General features: G+C 41.2%; 1 protein-coding gene across 1 annotated transcript in view; it reads left to right on the top strand.

The window, feature by feature from the left end:
- The first annotated feature begins 12,136 nt into the window (after nt 1-12,136).
- Nucleotides 12,137-17,515, top strand: part of FAF1 (pre-rRNA processing and 40S ribosomal subunit assembly) — a 37,086-nt gene continuing 31,707 nt past the window's right edge. Inside the window, exons 1-2 of the mRNA XM_051216639.1 lie at nt 12,137-12,326; nt 12,385-12,490. Coding sequence (XP_051065230.1) covers nt 12,294-12,326; nt 12,385-12,490 — 139 coding nt within the window. The 5' untranslated portion in view covers nt 12,137-12,293. The remainder of the gene's footprint in view (nt 12,327-12,384; nt 12,491-17,515) is intronic.

The raw sequence follows: 17,515 nt of genomic DNA, 5'->3' as shown, positions 1-17,515 counted from the left end.
TATCATGTTCTGAGTAATCCACTATTGTAAAAGCTCTCATTGACACTCTAATGACTCGTTATTTAATAGTAGCATACATCTTACAGAGCAGGCATTCGCCATTTTTACAAACATGATCAATAATTTACAGCACTGGTCTAAACTTGGTATTGTTAAATGGATAAAATCGGTGAAAAACGAAGTGGTATATTCGTGCAGATGTGCTGGGTGGTTGATAATTAGGTTTGTGCTTTGTTAATGTACTATGAATAAGGTTTTTGGTCCTCCAACAATGGCATTGAGAACACATTTTAACCTTGGCAAACGCACATCAGGTCCGAACTCGACATTTGTGTGTTGGAATTGTCGTGCTGTTAGGCATTTATGCAAAATAACTTTTGAGACGTTTTTGGTTGTTATCAAGTGGATAAAAAGGGCGCTTACGTGAGCTGTGGCTTTGGGTGATGCGTAAGTTAGTTTGACGTCCGATCCGCACCTGTGAAATTTGAAGGTGATGTTGAAAAAGAGAAACAAAGAGTCAGTAAAGCACATGGATATAAACCCTCAACAATGCCTAGCGGTTCCTATTGGAACATACAAATATATGGCAAATTAGTAGATAAAACCAAAACTAACTGCTATTACTGGAATGAATGGTCTTCAGATAAGAGAATAAGGTGACAAAAATTAATGAGTTGTCGCGCGTAACAAGGTGGAATGGGTTCGGATGATGGACGGAAATTTGAAGTTACGGTTATCAAGGATGTTCATCAAAATATGAGCGAATGAAAGCGAAGTGCTAAGAAACTCCAATTATTATATGTTCTAAGATTACATTTGGATAAAATATTGTCCTACATTATGCTTTGTGTTCGACATCCCGTTGTAAAACTCTCTCTCAATAAGTAACATATTACAAGCTTATCAGGTGGTTGCGATTTATGAACTTTGGGTAAGACATCGATGCAATGCTCTAAAGTATGAATCGTAGATTTCTAAACAAAGGATAAGCATTTAAAAAGGCTAAAAGGTAGGCAAGTGTGTACCGGAGTAGACGTACAAGTTTAGGGATGTAAAAGTTAGGAATAAGGCTATGTATAGTGAGACAAAATTAGCAGTGATTCCATAAGGTGCATGTGAAAGCAGTAAACTGACAAGAAGTAGGTCCCATTACCTTGGTGTTGATGGAGCTTCGGAATATCCTATCCGCGTGAAGGTCTACAAGCTCTACAGGCGCAACACCACTGGTAGTAGGCAGGATATTTCTGCACTTAAACATCGTCAGTCCTCCTTAATCTATCTTGACGCAGACTACGAAGTAATCCAATCTTAATGTATACCTCATTTTCAACCTGATATATTCCCAAGTTTGCGTCACAGTCACAATAACTCGGAGAACACGACAAGCAAGTTCAGAAACGATAAACGAATAAAAAAGCTGCGGGATATAACATTTCTTGTCGAGTAATAAATGCTCAGTCATTTCTCCACACTCCGGCCCTGCTAACTGGAGGAAGAAAACCAGATTCAGCCGGGGAAATATATAGTTCCACAATTAACCCAGAATAACGAGCAACAAGCACACAACTGGTGTGTATATACGCAGTATCGAAATGTCCTTGGAAAACGTCATAAAATAGCCTACAAAGAGAGAAAACTAATCAACGACGTTCAAGGTCCTTCCAGGTGGGAAACAGAAATAAAGGTAAAAATGGTACATTTTGGGGGAAAAGGAGGAATTCAAATTCCCATAGGTAAATTACAAAGTGAGTAGTTTACTGAATGATTTCTGTGCATTAACCATTCCCAGTGCCCCTTTACTTAGCAGCTTATATTCATATGGTTCACGCGCATCGTCGCCATTTGTCACAGTTGTTGATGTGATTACTTTCTGGAATTAGGCTTATTTGCTTATGGACCTGGCTCTTCACCGGGAACGGGGCGTAGGTTGATCTTATTCAATACAGTGTCAAACTGGAGATTTCTGTTTGTCACTAGGCGATCTATGGTTAACCGTTTATCTAGATGGATCTGGTGCAGAGTTCATCTGTCTCTTTCAACCTCTACTTCATCCACGACTTGGTCCAGCACTCAAACCGCACATACGTCTGTCTGGGGATCATAGTCTGACCTGTTTTCCTGAGCATATACCAAAACCCTTATCCCATACGTCGGCAGCTCCAGGTGGCGGTGGTGTGGTTCTCGATAATATCAGGCTGTGCTACCGGTCAGTTTTATAGTTGTCTGTGGAATCGCTCCACCAGTCCATTTGCTGCTGAATGGTATGCTGTTATGGTGATGTGCTAGACGTCTAGAACTTTTACATTTAGTAAGGACGTGTGACTAGAACTGTGAGTGTTTGTCGAAAGTGGCTGTAGAAATCCATCAGTTCAGGAACGTAGTATCAACATTTTCTGCTGAAATGCCTTTCACTAGAACCTCGCGGCCTGCTTGAGCGTCTGAGCTACCTGTTCAAGCCATCTAGATATTTCAACAAGTTATCTATTTTTCTTTGTTTTAATGTATCATTATGTCTATTATTCGCATAATATATCCTGGTGCATTTCTGAAAAGTGTACAACTTTTCGTTGTCAAACTTACAAAAAGCCCAATAAGAGATAATGTGGTCGCTGGCAATATGCAGCGAAAAGAATATACATTATTCAGATGTTCATTTACTGGACTGCTGGCATCTAACTGGCGATCACTCAATATTTAACGTGAGGATCGACCAAGAAATAAGAAACGGAAACTTGTTGAAATACTTTGTGCTGAGAATCCTATATTGTACCAAAAATATAATATTGGATAAACCTTACAATAATAACATGCGACGGGCCACTTGGTGAAACTGTTGGAAACATACAGAACTCTCCATTTTTGAGACTTATATACCACTACAGTGCACTCTCGTAGTGGGGTAGTGATGACCTTAAAACGTGGCCAGCCATGAGTTTAAAGTCAGCAATCTTACCGTTGTAGACACTCTTCCGACGGCTCGCCATGTTCAACGGCGTCTGACCGTCATTCTTTCATACGGACAAGCGAGATAAAACAAAAGTTATGCAGTGTACTACGCGTAGTAGTCGACCAAATGTTATGGAAACCTTATCTTTCTCCTTGAGTGCGTTGTTTTCGTACGGTTTTCAGCTACCAGCAAAGTTTGGTCGTGATTCTTGATTACCGGGGAAGGCTTCGTAATTGTGAGTTTCGTATCTTTCGGGCGTAAAGGAGGAGAATCAACATTATTACAGTTTACTTTTAAATAAAATACTTTAAGTTGGACAGTGCTCACGTTATCGTTGAAATTTTAATCCATATTCATTGTAGATGAAGGGTCCATTAGTTATTCTGGAAATCGGAGTGTCGCTCCGTAAATGAGTTGTGCTGCAGTGTGTCTAACGTCAACTTCCCCTGCACTGCGAACATTGAGTAACACGAATGGAAGAGCGTTAGTTCACTGTGAAAGGTTTGGGCCTTCAAGTGAAGCTTCTATCTGTTGGTGAACTCGTTCTATCGATCTGATATTTTGTGTATAGTAGGCAGTCCTTCGGAATCGTGTGATTCCTAGTAGTGTAGTAAGACAACGGTAAAAGTCCACATTAGAGCTGGAGTCGACGACATGTAGTGATACTGCTTATGGAGTTTTGTTCTCTGAGATGGATGGTTTGGTCATCTCAATGTAGTGATAGTTGGAGGGTAGCCGAAGTTTGTCACTCACCATTCGAGGGAGGGGCGGGTCACTGTTTCAGCGTTAATGTCCTTATTACGTACTGTTTCTGACCATCGTGTGAAATAGTCCACACGCGTTAAAAGGTACTTGTCCATTTGAATCTGATAAGGGTCTTACTGAATCAAGATGAACGCCGTCGAGACGGGCGTCGGGAGCCCGAGGGACATTAGTTGCGTCTAATCGCCTCAGATTTTTGGCAGCGTACACATGAGCGCCCCCAATCCCTCATATATTTGCTCATATCAGGACAGCGAAATCGTTTTAGGATGAGCCCAATGGTTTCATGAACAGCTGGATGATAAACACTGTGCAACGTATTGAAGATGTTGCATCGATAGTTTCGGCACGGTTGAACGAACCCTATTTCTAGATATGTCGCACAGTAAAGTTTCCTTAACTGTTCCCATCTGTTTGATCACTGGTTTGAGGATTGTCGAAGATAACTGGCACTGTAGACCATAACCTTCTTTTTTAAAGCTAGACAAGTTTAGGAAGGTCTGTTCCTTGGAAACTGTTCAAGAACATCATAAAAGACAAGGCATCTGCAATTAAATTGTTTGTCCCAGAATTGCGCTTTATATTTGAAGTTGTGGTGGACCAAAAAGTATATTAACCAAAAATTAGCAATAAAGTTATTACGTCCAAAAGTTAATGTAACAATTACAATTTATAAATTAATAACACAAAATATAAGTTCAGTGAAGTTACTTAAATCAGTTAATTGTCGCGTATTCCGTTGAGTTTTGGTCCCAAAAATCCACAATTATAAATGAGTAATAATTCCAATGAGGTAAATATGACTCCAGTAAGTTTCTTTGACGTAGGGTGTAATAGAAATGGCACAGCAGTCTAAAATGTGGATAATACTCGATTTAGAATGCGATTAGCTCGATAACGCGTGAGAATAGAACAAGGAGCGTGTGTGTGTAGTAGTGTATTTGCGAACAACCAAAAGTGTGTCACGCTATGTTAGTACCACAACGGAAAAAGTGTTCAAGGTCGTTTACTAAAACAACAGGTACAATCATTTAATGATAAATGTACATGTAGTGAGAAATTGACAAAATAAATACCAATAATATTAAAATCTATTTACAAAATAAGCTTGTCAGACCTATCTCCACAAAGTAAACTGTGAAATGAAGTCTAGTTGTTTAGACTCTCAAGGAGAGTACTTGTCTGAGGAGGAGCTCAGAGATAAGGTAAGAGGTTTATGGTCAGTGAATAGAGTGGGTTCTTGGCCTTCAACAGGGTGTTGAGAGCGCCGCACAACACAATAAATGGCCAGGAGTTCCCTACAGAAAGTACTATGACTCGATTCAGTGTCTAGCAACCGTCTCGAAAAGAATGCCAAATGTTGCTATGTGTAGTTAACGCACTGTTGTAAGGCTCCTCCAATTGCCGTATGGGACACGTTTACTGAGGTACTGATGAGTGCTTTAATATTCTGATGTTTGAGCATGGTTGCTTTTGTGATAATTTCCTTAACCTGAAGAATGCTTTTCTCGCATTGTTATCCAAATTGATGATTTCTGCATTTCCGCAAAGTTGGTCGTTTCAGGGACTCATGAGAGACGCGCTATTCCGTATGAATCATTGATAAAAACTTACTAAGCCGTTCAATGTATGTAACTGCATGGCATTGATCATCTCTGGGTAGTCGAGAACGGCTACCACTTTCCTTTTTAGAGGTCAGATGCCTTGTGCACCAATAGTATATCCCAGAACATCCGGAATGTCGGTGCCGATTTTATATTTCTGAATGTTTCCAGTAATGCCGTGCTTTTGTGGTCGTTTGAAGACAACGTCCAGATGCTAGAGATGAGGTTATCTCTCTGGACTTGCAATCAAGCAGTCATCTGCATCTGGGTGCTGGGATTTGAGACCTCCAACTCGATGAATCTCTGGAAAGTATGTACAGCGTTTCTTAAGCTGAAAGGCATTTGCAAAAATTCATGAAGTCTGTTGGGAGTGATGATAACCATTTTGTGAATATCGTCTGCAGTTATAGGAATTTGTTTTTATGCTCTAACCAGACTGGTTCTTGTGAACACAGTTGTGCCTTTTGAGGTAGCTGTCAAATTGTGAATGTGAGGCAACGAGTAACGACCAAGAATGGTTTGTGGATTCACTCCTCGATAGTCAACAGTCGGACGTTAACCGCTGTTGTCTTTTTCAAGAACCTTTTGCTGTGCGATGGTCAAATAGTTGTTATGTTAATCATGTGCCTGAATTCATTTTTTCCCAACCTCAGCTTTTCAGGAACTAGTTAGTGGGCTTTCGAGAATACAGGTGGTCTTGCAGTCGTGGTGTAATGTGTAACATTGCTAATTACATTTTGCAATTTCTGCTGCATTTGGTATATCTCAGGGTACTTATGTAGTATTTGTTGGTAGTTTGGATCGATCTTGATAAGTCTTGTTAATTCGAACGCTTTATTCGGTTCCTAAACTATTCTGATAACCCGCAAGCGACCTGAACTCGAGAGAAAAGGCGCAAAATAAGTGAAAAACACTTTACTTCAAAGGTTCATTCTTGTACAGAAAAACACGGGTATTTACAGATGTCGACATCATATTTTGGCCAATCCGCTAAAAGACATTATGCTATTGACCAATAGTAGCACGCCACGTTGACATTCTAAAAAGTTTGCTCAGTCATGATGAATATAGAGTATAGGAGTGAACGAGGGGGGGGGAAATACCCAAAAATTTGAAAAATATCACGATATGTAAAAATTAAAGTGAAGAAATGATACGTAAAGTTCCAAATAGTAATGGACTCACAGTTTACAAACATGTTTACCAGATCGCGTTCATAGCTGGGCGTGCTTTAAAATAACACCATTAGCTGGACAGATTGGGCTACGATATATGGCATCTAATATAAACGTACAACCTCCAAAAGTGAGTTCACAGCTAACGATTTCACAAGTCCCATTATAATACGTTTAACGAATCAAGGACTCAGGTCGTCGACAACCCCCCGAAATCCAACACTAGGTTTGACGCAACTGTTATTGCTTTTATCAGCACCGTTGACGAATGGGTAAAGGTTGTAAGGAAGAAAAGTAGGGATATAAAAGGGAACCCTGCCCCCGTAAAAGCAGTTGAAAAATCGAAAGCTGATCATAGCGACAGATCAGCTATTTTTCATAGAATCAAGGAGAGCGATAGCTCTGAACCTAAAGCTCGTTTTGAGCATGACATTGTACTGATTAGGCAGCTGCTTAATCAACTCATGCCTCAAAATATGACTGGGGTCACCTTGCTAAAGGTGTACAGACTAGGGAGTCTAGCGGACTCGAAACCAAATCATTCCAGACTGCTTAAAGTAGTATTCGGCTCTTCGAACGAACGTGACCTAATTTTACAAAATGGACACAAATTAAAGGGTTCAGGAGTCTTTATCCGAAAGGACCTACCGTTGGCAGACCGCGTTAAAAGACGGGAAGCCCAGAAAGAACTACAACTTAGGTTAGACGCTGGCGAAAAGGACCTGAAAATTGTAAATTTTCGGGTTGTGAGATTTCGACAGAGAATGATGCCGAAGCCACTCTGGGTGAAGCACGAAGGCACTTAAACAGGCTTCGGATCTGTTACACCAATGCACGAAGCTTACTTAATAAGCGATCGGAACTAGGTGTACAGATTGACTCTACAAAGCCAGACATAATCGCAGTAACAGAAACCTGGCTGACACAGGCTATAGATAGTATGGAACTTTATTTCGAGAGCTTTACGTTAGTAAGGGCCGACAGAACACAAAAGCGCAAAGGAGGGGGAGTAGCTTTATTCATTAGGAATGCTATCCCATTTGCCATTATCGATAGTGTATCCCATGAGAGTGGGACGTGTGAATTAGTTAGTCTTCGCTTAAAATGCAAGGGACAAGAGCTGCTGATTGGTTTGGTCTATCGCAGTCCAAGCTGTGAGGCAAATGAGATCCTGTTAAGCAGTCTCAATACTTGGTCCGAAAGTGGTCGATGTATAATCCTAGGGGACTTCAATACACCTATGGTAGACTGGGAAAATTTGCGAACTAAATCGTCGGAGAATTCTTTCGAGCAGGAACTAGTTGATGGTGTTATCACATGTGCTCTAATGCAACATGTGAAAGAAGCGACAAGGTACGATCCGGACACTGAATCATCCTTATTAGATCTTATACTGACTCACTATGAGGATGATGTTGCGAACCTCCATCATATGCCACCCTTAGGTAAAAGTGACCACGCAGTTTTAACTTTCGACTTCCATATAACTGCCAGTCATGAGGACGCGTCAGTCCAGTCCAGACCCAACGTCTGGAACGCAAACATACCAGACATCATGCACTCAGCATCGTTAATAGATTGGACAATAGACCCAGAGTCCTCCATTGAAACGGCCTGGGACGCATTTCGAAATTCATACTTAAAAGTTACCACACCTCACATCCCTTGGACTATACCAAAGGGGCCGAAAAACTCACCACCATGGTTCAGTAGGGAGGTCCGTATCCTTCTCCGTAAGAAAAGGAAAACGTGGGATATATTTAGGTTACTGGGGACTGATGAGTCAAAATCTCAGTATCGAAAGGCTCGGAACACTTGTGCCTCGACCCTCCGTAAGTCTAGAAAATTGTACGAAGAAAAACTTGTTAAGGAATCCATAGAATGTCCTAAACGCTTGTATACCTATATAAACCAGAGGACAAAGAAAAAAGGAAATATTCCTGCTCTATGGGGAGACAGTACTGCTTCATCATTAGTGGAAGACGACTTTGGTAAGGCTCAAGTGTTCTCGAACTACTTTAGCAACGTGTATACCATAGAAGCGCCCTTCCCGTCAGCGTATACAGATCCCCCCATACATACACTGGATAGCGTGACCATTAAAGAACTCGATGTCTTTGGACTGCTAAATAAGCTTGACATAGGTAAATCCACGGGGCCCGATGAATTACATCCTAGGCTACTGAAGGAATTATCTAACTTCGTTGCAAGCCCTTTAAGTACATGCTTTAACCTATCCGTTACGCAGGGTCGTTTACCGAAAGACTGGAAAAACGCCATAGTAAGTCCTGTCTTCAAAAGAGGTACGAAACACAAACCTGAGAACTACCGCCCCGTTAGCCTAACTAGTGTGGTTGTTAAAATCTTAGAAAAGATTATTCGGAAGGAGCTGTTTAAGTATCTCGATAAAAACCGGATCCTCTCGGAGAAGCAGCACGGCTTCAGAATAGGTTATTCTTGTCTCACTAACTTATTAGTGGTTCGTGAAAGCTGGTGCGCTCTTAAGGACCAAAAGTTACCTGTAGACGTCGCCTTCATTGATTTCAGTAAAGCTTCCGACAAAGTTCCGCACAACCGGCTGTTATATAAGTTAAAAAATTCGGGATTGGAGGCAATTTATTGATGTGGATAAAAGACTTCTTAGTTGGGCGTCAACAAAGAGTTCGGGTGAACTCAAAGTTATCTAGCTGGGAAACTGTGCTTAGTGGAGTGCCCCAGGGTACAGTTTTGGGGCCAGTGCTATTCCTCTTGTATGTAAATGACCTTCCTTGTCTCCTACCATCATCGGTCTTGCTATATACTGACGATGTCAAGATATGGAGAACGATACGATGTAAGAGTGATAGCTTAGAACTTCAAAATGACCTGAAGAAATTATCTGAATGGTCTCAAACATGGCAGTTGCCGATAAATACTTCCAAGTGTGTTGTGATGCATATCGGTCATCAAGGCACAGATACATACACGATGAATAACTCTGAGCTACCTGTCGTCCAGACATATAATGACTTAGGAGTTATCGTTAGTCAAGACTTAAAGACTACTGCACACTGCCGTGCAATAACCGCCAAAGGTTTTAGAACCTTATGGGCAATACGTAGAGCTTTTAGTCATGTCGACGCTAAAACGTTTTTGACTTTGTATACAGTGTTCGTTCGTCCTAAACTTGAGTACTGCATACAAGCGGCTAGCCCCTGCTTTAAAAAAGACAGTGAGCTTCTGGAAAAGGTTCAGAGAACGGCGACTAAGCTGGTTCCCGGAATAGCGAAGCTTCCGTATGAATATCGACTGGCCAAGCTGAACCTTTTCCCGTTGTCATATCGCAGAACTAGAGGCGACTTGATTACAGTCTGCAAGTTGCTTAGTGATAAATTTGCACCTAACATGCCCTCATTTTTCTTGTCTTCCAAAACAGAGAATTTACGAGGACACTCCAAAAATGTTCACAAGCTGAGAACAAATTACTTGTCAGCTGACTATCGACTTTCCCATCGAATCATCAACGAGTGGAATTCACTACCTCAGCACGTGGTTGAGGCTCCATCCGTCGACTCTTTCAAAAGAAAGTTGGATCAACTGAGAGACCACGATTGCCAGGACTAATATAGGCCATCGAGCCTCCTGTCCTTCCAAAACTGAAACTGCAGCCTCTCTTCGTCAAGCCAAAACAGGAGTTTCTCAACTGCTAGGTCCTAACGGCCCGACCAACAACGATGGCGACGCCGCTAACCTTCTGGCGGCCCATTACTCTCAAACATTTCAACCGGCTGATATCAACTTTATTGACGACAGTTTCATCTGCAATTCCACAGGACTTTCTGAAGTGGACCTAAGCGCTGACTTGGTGTTCCGGAAACTGCAGCACTTACGACTTGACACTTCTCCTGGCCCGGATATGGTTCATCCTGCCATACTGAGGAGGCAGCCTCAATCCTGGCAACGCCGCTTAGCGTGATGTTTTCACACTCGCTTAGCCGAGGCAAACTACCGGAAAATTGGAAGTTGGCTCACATCACACCAATTTTCAAAGGTGGTCGACGCAATGAACCTTCAAGTTACCGGCCGGTAGCTCTTCTGTCGTTACCTTCAAAACTCATGGAGTCCCTGATATGCGACGGTTTAAATGACTACCTACTGTCCTTAAATTTCTTCTCACCCCAACAGCATGGTTTCAGGAAGGGTTACTCTTGTATAACCAACCTGCTGACTGCGGTGGACAGATGGACAAGCATCCTCGATCGCAAGGGAAAGGTTGATGTCATTTACCTTGATTTCTCAAAAGCTTTTGATAAGGTTAACCACTTGTGTCTTATCAACAAGCTCAAACGACTAGGTATCAAACCACCTCTAATCGACTGGCTTACTTCATACCTAAAAAATCGACACTTTAAGGTTAGGGTTAATTTCACTTTATCTCAAGCTATGGAATGTTCTAGTGGGGTCCCCCAGGGCTCAGTACTAGGGCCTCTTCTCTTCTTGATTTACGTAAATGATCTTCCTCAACAGGTAACGTCAGACTTATTACTTTTTGCCGACGACGTGAAACTTTGGAGAGAGATACGCAACCAAGACGATATACAGGCTCTTCAAGAGGATCTGACTCGACTTCATAGTTGGGCAGACGATAACGGACTTACCTTTAACACTTCTAAGTGTAAAGTAGTCCATCTGCGACATGTCGCAAACTACAGTTACAACTTAGGAAACTCCTCTCTAGTAGTATCCCAAGTCGAAAAGATTTAGGAGTCCTGGTGCCCCATGACTTAAAGTCTTACGCTAACTGTGACAAAAATGCCTTCCGAGCAAACCTTGCACTGGTAACGTTGAGGCGCATTTTTGGTCAGTTTGACGGAAGAACTTTCCACACAATCTTCAATAGTTTCATCCGTCCCCATTTAGAGTACGGAAACATAGTACTCCCCCTCACTCCAAAAGGATAAGGTCACTTTGGAGCGTATCCAACGGCGAGCCACGAAATCAGTTCGAGGACTCAAATCTAAGCCTTACGAAGAACGCCTCCGTTCACTAGACCTTTACCCACTAGAATATAGGCGTCTTAGAGGTGATTTATTAATGGCTTATAGTATTCTTAACACTTCTGGACATCCTCTTAAACACCTACTTAAGCTTAGTTCGAACAATAACCTAAGGGGTAACACCCAGAAACTGGAAACACAACATAGCAAGACGGAATGTAGACACAACTTCTACTCCTTAAGAGTTGTCAAAAGCTGGAATTCGCTGCCGGCCGAGCTAGTCCAAGCGACTTCTCAGGAGTCCTTCAAGAGGCAACTTGACCTATTCTTAAGGACCAAGGACAGCATCGCACTATGATTTACCAATTTCTTTTCCTCTTTTATTGTTAACATACCTAGGTTCCTGCCTGGAGGATTTGGTGATCCCCTGCTACTAGACACGGAAGCCTGTTAAGCGAAAGCTTCTTCTATTCCGTCCACAACCATTTGAACCATTTGAAACTGAAAGTATTGTAGTATAACCTACTATTATTTCTCTCGCATCTGTTAACTATACCTAAGCTCCTACCTGGAGGCATCGGCGATCCTCTGCCACTAGATACGGAAGCCCACTAGACGAAAGCTTTTGTTGCGTCCCAAAACATTTGAACCATTTGGACCATTTAATAGTTGAACATGGGGATTCGATGACCTTGAAGGCTTCAAATTTTTCCAATTTCACCATAGATATCTCTCTATTAGGATGATTTGCGCATGATGAATTAATAGAATTTGGTCTTAGTCCATCTTAGGTTGCTTCAATTTCGCGTCAGCCCTTATTCTGTCTGCAATGGACAGGGATACGATGCTTGAGAATTTTCTGGTAAGTTGAATATTAAATTTTTGAGCGTGCACTTCCTAATATTATTTGACTTCTATAGGCGTGTACTGGATTAACAGATATCACGTATGCAATATCAATACTGGAAGACCATAACTGGGACTTAACGGCCGCTGTTTCCAGCATTATTAGTGACGTGTTGCCAGGTAATAACAAATGTTGTAAACACACCAAAAATTTCTGACACACCTGGGGAAGTCCCCTTTACTGCTTCTAGGTAGCGAGTGTTTTGCTGCTAAGAACAAGGTGGTTGGCAAACTTAATGCATAAGTTCTGTTGATGTATGTAGAAATGGGCCTCACCTAGGGGATTAGAAAAGCATTGATCCCCTCAAGTTTATAAACCTTAGTTTCCTGATAAAAACATATGTAATTGTTGTAGTTATTAGCTATATTAGTTTATACAGCTAGCGATGCCAAAATACAAGTCGTGTGTCTAGTTCGCACGACATTTGGAAATCAATGTTTACATAAAATTGTATTGGTCAGTCGGTAAAGCACTGAATCATTAGCCGAAATTCTTCAATAAAAATCCTTTCGCCATTCAACTCTATCTAACCTGTGTACAAGGCTGTCGACCTACTCATAATACTTGAAGTAATCTATTTTGTAGGGTTGTAAAAACAGTGGTGTTATTACTTAGAAAACAAGCGATTCGTATCGTCATTAATAGATGCGGAATAATAAAGTGCACACGAGTCATATAGAGATAAATTCTACATATTTCTGAAGTCAATTTGAAGCCGTATCGTCATAATGAAGTAGAAATCTTGGGTTAATCTAAACCAAGATAAAGCAACAGACCCTTCTGGATTACCACAGATCTTCAGTAATAAGGATAGGTCTGTCGACCTATATTAATCCTTGCAGTTTGTAATGCTGTGGAGGTCCAATCTTGTTTTGAATATATCAACAGAAGGTACTGATATTCCGTGTCCCGGTAGAGAATTCCAGTAATTCACTTCTCGGTGCGAGAAACGAAACTCCAGACGTAAACGACTTGATCTCGGTTTTTGAACTTTGAATGTCCTCTCAAATGATCTTCCCTAGATGAAAGTACAAGATAAGACATGTTAATACCAAGATCATCGTTCAGTGTACGATAAGCCAATATTAGGTCACCCCGTATTCTACGGTAAGATAACGGAAATAGGTTAAGGTGTTTCAGTCTGTTTTTATAAGATAGGCTAGATAGACTTTGTACCATATTAGTACCTCGTCGTTAGACTCTTTCCAGCATCTCTGCTTCATACTTGAGACAAAGACTCGCTGCTTGAATCCCATATTTTAAATGTGGTCGCACATAAATCAGATATAATAATCTAAACATTTCATCATCTAAATACTGGGAAGTCCTACGAATAGACCATACTACCCTATAGCCTTTCTCAGCAGCAGCCTTACAGTGACTAGTGGTTTTGAGACCATTGCTTAATATGTATTTTCTTATATTATTTATTTAAACACAAACATTGGTACAAGGAGGCACCAAATCGATGTGCGTCACATAAATCATCCGATTTGTGTGAGGGCTGCTTAATATGACTCCTAAATCTTTATAGTTTCTTACTTTGGGTAGCACAAACCCACATATGGTATAGTGATACGATTCATCATAGTTATTTAATTGCATCACCGCACTCTTATTAGGATTTACTTCTAGTGACCGCCTGTCCAACCATGCTACCAATGAGCTAATATAATTCTATAATACTATCCTATCCGACATACTGTGTATGGGTCTCCAAATTTTTATGTCATCAGCGAAGAGCAGAACGGATGATTTTGCTACAGTTGGTAATTTATTTAAATAAAGTAAAAAGAGAAGGGGACCGAGGATTTCCTTACACACCGGACTTATTATAGCGTCTTTCCAGTCTCTGGGCAGTCTGAACTGCCTCAGAGACATGTCAAACAGTATGGTTCAGCAACTACGTCTGATATGGCTTACATAATCCTAGGGTGAATATCATCAGGACAACTGGACTTATCAGGTTTGAGATGCTGAAGTAGCCTTAAGACAGTACCTTCCTCAACGACTACAGGGTCCATCAGCGAGCCGCCACAATCACAATGAATCGTTGATCATTCTTCATTACTGATAGAAAACATTTTACTAAAATATTCCGGTAAAGCTTCGGCTTTTTGGGTATCATTTCTTGCTAAGATTAACGGATATTCTTGTATCAAAAGTTATGGAAATCCATCGCTTCTCTGAGTTCTCCTTTTTATATACGAGCATAACCGTCTCGAACTATATCTAGAATCCCTAACCAATTGTTTTTCATATAATCGTCTGGTCTTACTTATTAACGCTTCACAGGCATTCCTAATCTTCCAATAACTGGACCTGTATTGTTCTAAGCTAGTAGAGATGAACATATTCCAGCGCTTCCTTCTTCTAAGAAGTTTCTGACTGGTTTAGTTATCCATGGTTGACTGTTATTCGGTCTTCGCGGTACCAGGTATGGTATGAATGATGAGGACGTAACTAAACTAAACTTACCTTTAAATACAGACCATGCTTCTTCAACTGATAAGCTAGTATCTACAAACCAGTCTTAGTGGCGCATTCCTGAATGGCTGATATATGAGCTTTCCATACATTTGGGCGGGGTGTAACCTGATCGTATATTATGTCCCTAGTTCTAAACGTGAGTGACAAAACAGCGTGATCGTTGTTCACTAACGGTGAAAGAATATTTAGGTCGACAATATCCTCAGTCTCACGAGTGATTACCAAGTCCAACAGAGAAGAACCTTAGTTAGCACCAAAACGTGTGGGTTTGGATACATGCTGCACTAATGCATGCTCCATTATTGTTATCAGGAACCTGCTATCAAAGGAGTTTATAGATCCTTCCGTGGTCATCTCAGTCCAACTAATATCAGGTGCATTAAAGTCTCCTATTACCAAGTATCTGTTATTTGAACTCCATAGTTGAATGTGCTCTAAAATAAAGTCATCAGCTAAGCAGATTGGTATGTTATAGATGACACCGGGCATAAATGTACCACATCCGATAGCCAATTCACAGCTAATAACTTCACAAGTACCGCCATCATGGGATTCGCTAGTAGAGGAGCGGATATTTATATTATTGGCTATACATAAAAGGATGCCACCTTTTCTACATCTATATATATTACTCCTTAGGTAATGAAATCCGGACAATTCTGGAGTAATGTCTAAGTCATGGACTAACGAAGTTTCTGTCACTGCTGCAATGAGTGGCTTTAATTTGTTCGCTAATGCTTCTAGTTCATATAACTTATTTCTCAGACTACGAGCTTTAGCATATAAAACTCCTAGGTAGAACGGCTTATCCACACAGGCCTTGGTAGCATTCGCCTCCAAGACCTGACTATCCGAAATTCCACTAACCGGAGATTTTCCTCACCGTTTTGTTGACAGGTTTCTAGTTCAGCTAGTGCTTTCTTTTTGTTCTATCTTCAAGAGATATATCAGGTCTTATTCGAATGTTGGAATTGACATGACTACGAGCGCTACTTAACAGGAAATCACGTTGCTTCTCCGATCCTAGGATTACCTTAAGGAGTCTGCATGGTCGGGGTTCAACGTTGTCCTTGGTCCTCTTACCTATTCTAACAAGCTTTTTGACCTGAACTCCTTTGGAGTTATCTGGTAAGATACTACGAATATATTCTCCCAGATTCTCTAAATCATGCGCGTGTCTAATTTTGGGATAAGGGTCGTTTGACTACAGAAATTCGCTCACAATAATATTCGATGAGATTAGATTCTCCTTTCCAGTCATACCAGAGTGGGTTTCTCTCTTACTATCAGACTTTGGCAGTGCATTTTGTGACTCAGTGGGATTTCACCAATCACTTACTAACCAGCTGCGTACTGCCTACAGCTTTTTTCGTTTCGTTTTCTACCTACTGTAGTCAATTTTTCTTCCTTCAGGACACCTGGACTATTTGGAACGGTGACGGTTTTATCCGGATCTTCAATTTCCACTAGAGGTGCATGATTACCAATGTCGATGTCAGGTGGTACTTCCCTTCCCGTTAATATTAACGGAGATTTCACTTTTCCGTCAACCACAGTCGGGTGTTTGGGGCGTCTCGTAATAGCACGTACACTGACACATTCTTCACTGTCAGTGCTCGTGTTGTCAGCGCAACCACCATCGTTCTTCTTACAGGCCAAAGCCAATAGGCTTATAGTCTCCTGTATTAGTAACGTCTTATTTGGATAGTGGTCCAGTTCCAGCTCTTAGATTAACGATTACTAGCTAATCTCTGAGAACCAAATGAAATTTTGAAGGAATCTGTTTGTCTAGAATATTATCCCCAGTAATTTTTTAACGCTTTACTAAGGCTCGTAAAAACCTTATTTAAACAAATATAGTACAAGGAGGCACCGAATATATGCACCTCACTTCATTTGATTTGTATGTGGGCTGGGATACTTCCCGGGTGCTCGAACTGTAGCAAGTGGTTTTCTTAGCAGGCCACACTCCACTAGGCAGTTGAGGAACTTCAGGAGATGCAGTTCCATGGTAGCCGGTAACCAACAATAGATTCATGCGCCATCTGTTCCCTTAGGATCCTGGAACCTACGTGCACCATTAGTTTGGGATTAGGGTTTTCCAACTCCCCTAGGTGGATTATCCATATCCACCAACCCGGTTTGAGCGCCGGACATTCGCTTTTTGTCTTCTCAATTTCGTAGACAGTAGTAACGCCTCAAGAAGGCAGTGATTAGGACTTCCCTGACTGTGGTTGTACGTATGTGACCATGTGAGAGCAATTGGAGAGGGAGAGCTAACTCTCCCCACTCTCGGTTGGAGGCTAGAAGTACCTGTAATCTCAAGTGGGGTGGTTCTATTTGTGAGATCGGAAACCACATCACTAAGCTACTCGGCCGATGGCTGACCTCCTATACGATAGGTATTTATAATTGATTGATCACTTAGTAGCAATCGATGTCACTTTTTTTAGTCGTGATACCACCGAACAAGTGTCATGTGTTGATGACATTGGTGGAAAAACCATACTGGGTCATCATAGTCAATCTTTTCAACTACATACACTTAATTGTGTTAATAGTATAGTGGGATTTGTGGAGATCATTGATTTTTATTGGAATCACGGACCTATCAAAGCTAAAGGGTAATTGAAAACCTGGAAGCACTGGATGGT

The sequence above is a fragment of the Schistosoma haematobium genome, chromosome 6 (genome assembly GCF_000699445.3).
Source record: "Schistosoma haematobium chromosome 6, whole genome shotgun sequence".
NCBI lineage: Eukaryota > Metazoa > Platyhelminthes > Trematoda > Strigeidida > Schistosomatidae > Schistosoma > Schistosoma haematobium.
This window is presented reverse-complemented; position numbering and strand designations above follow the sequence as displayed.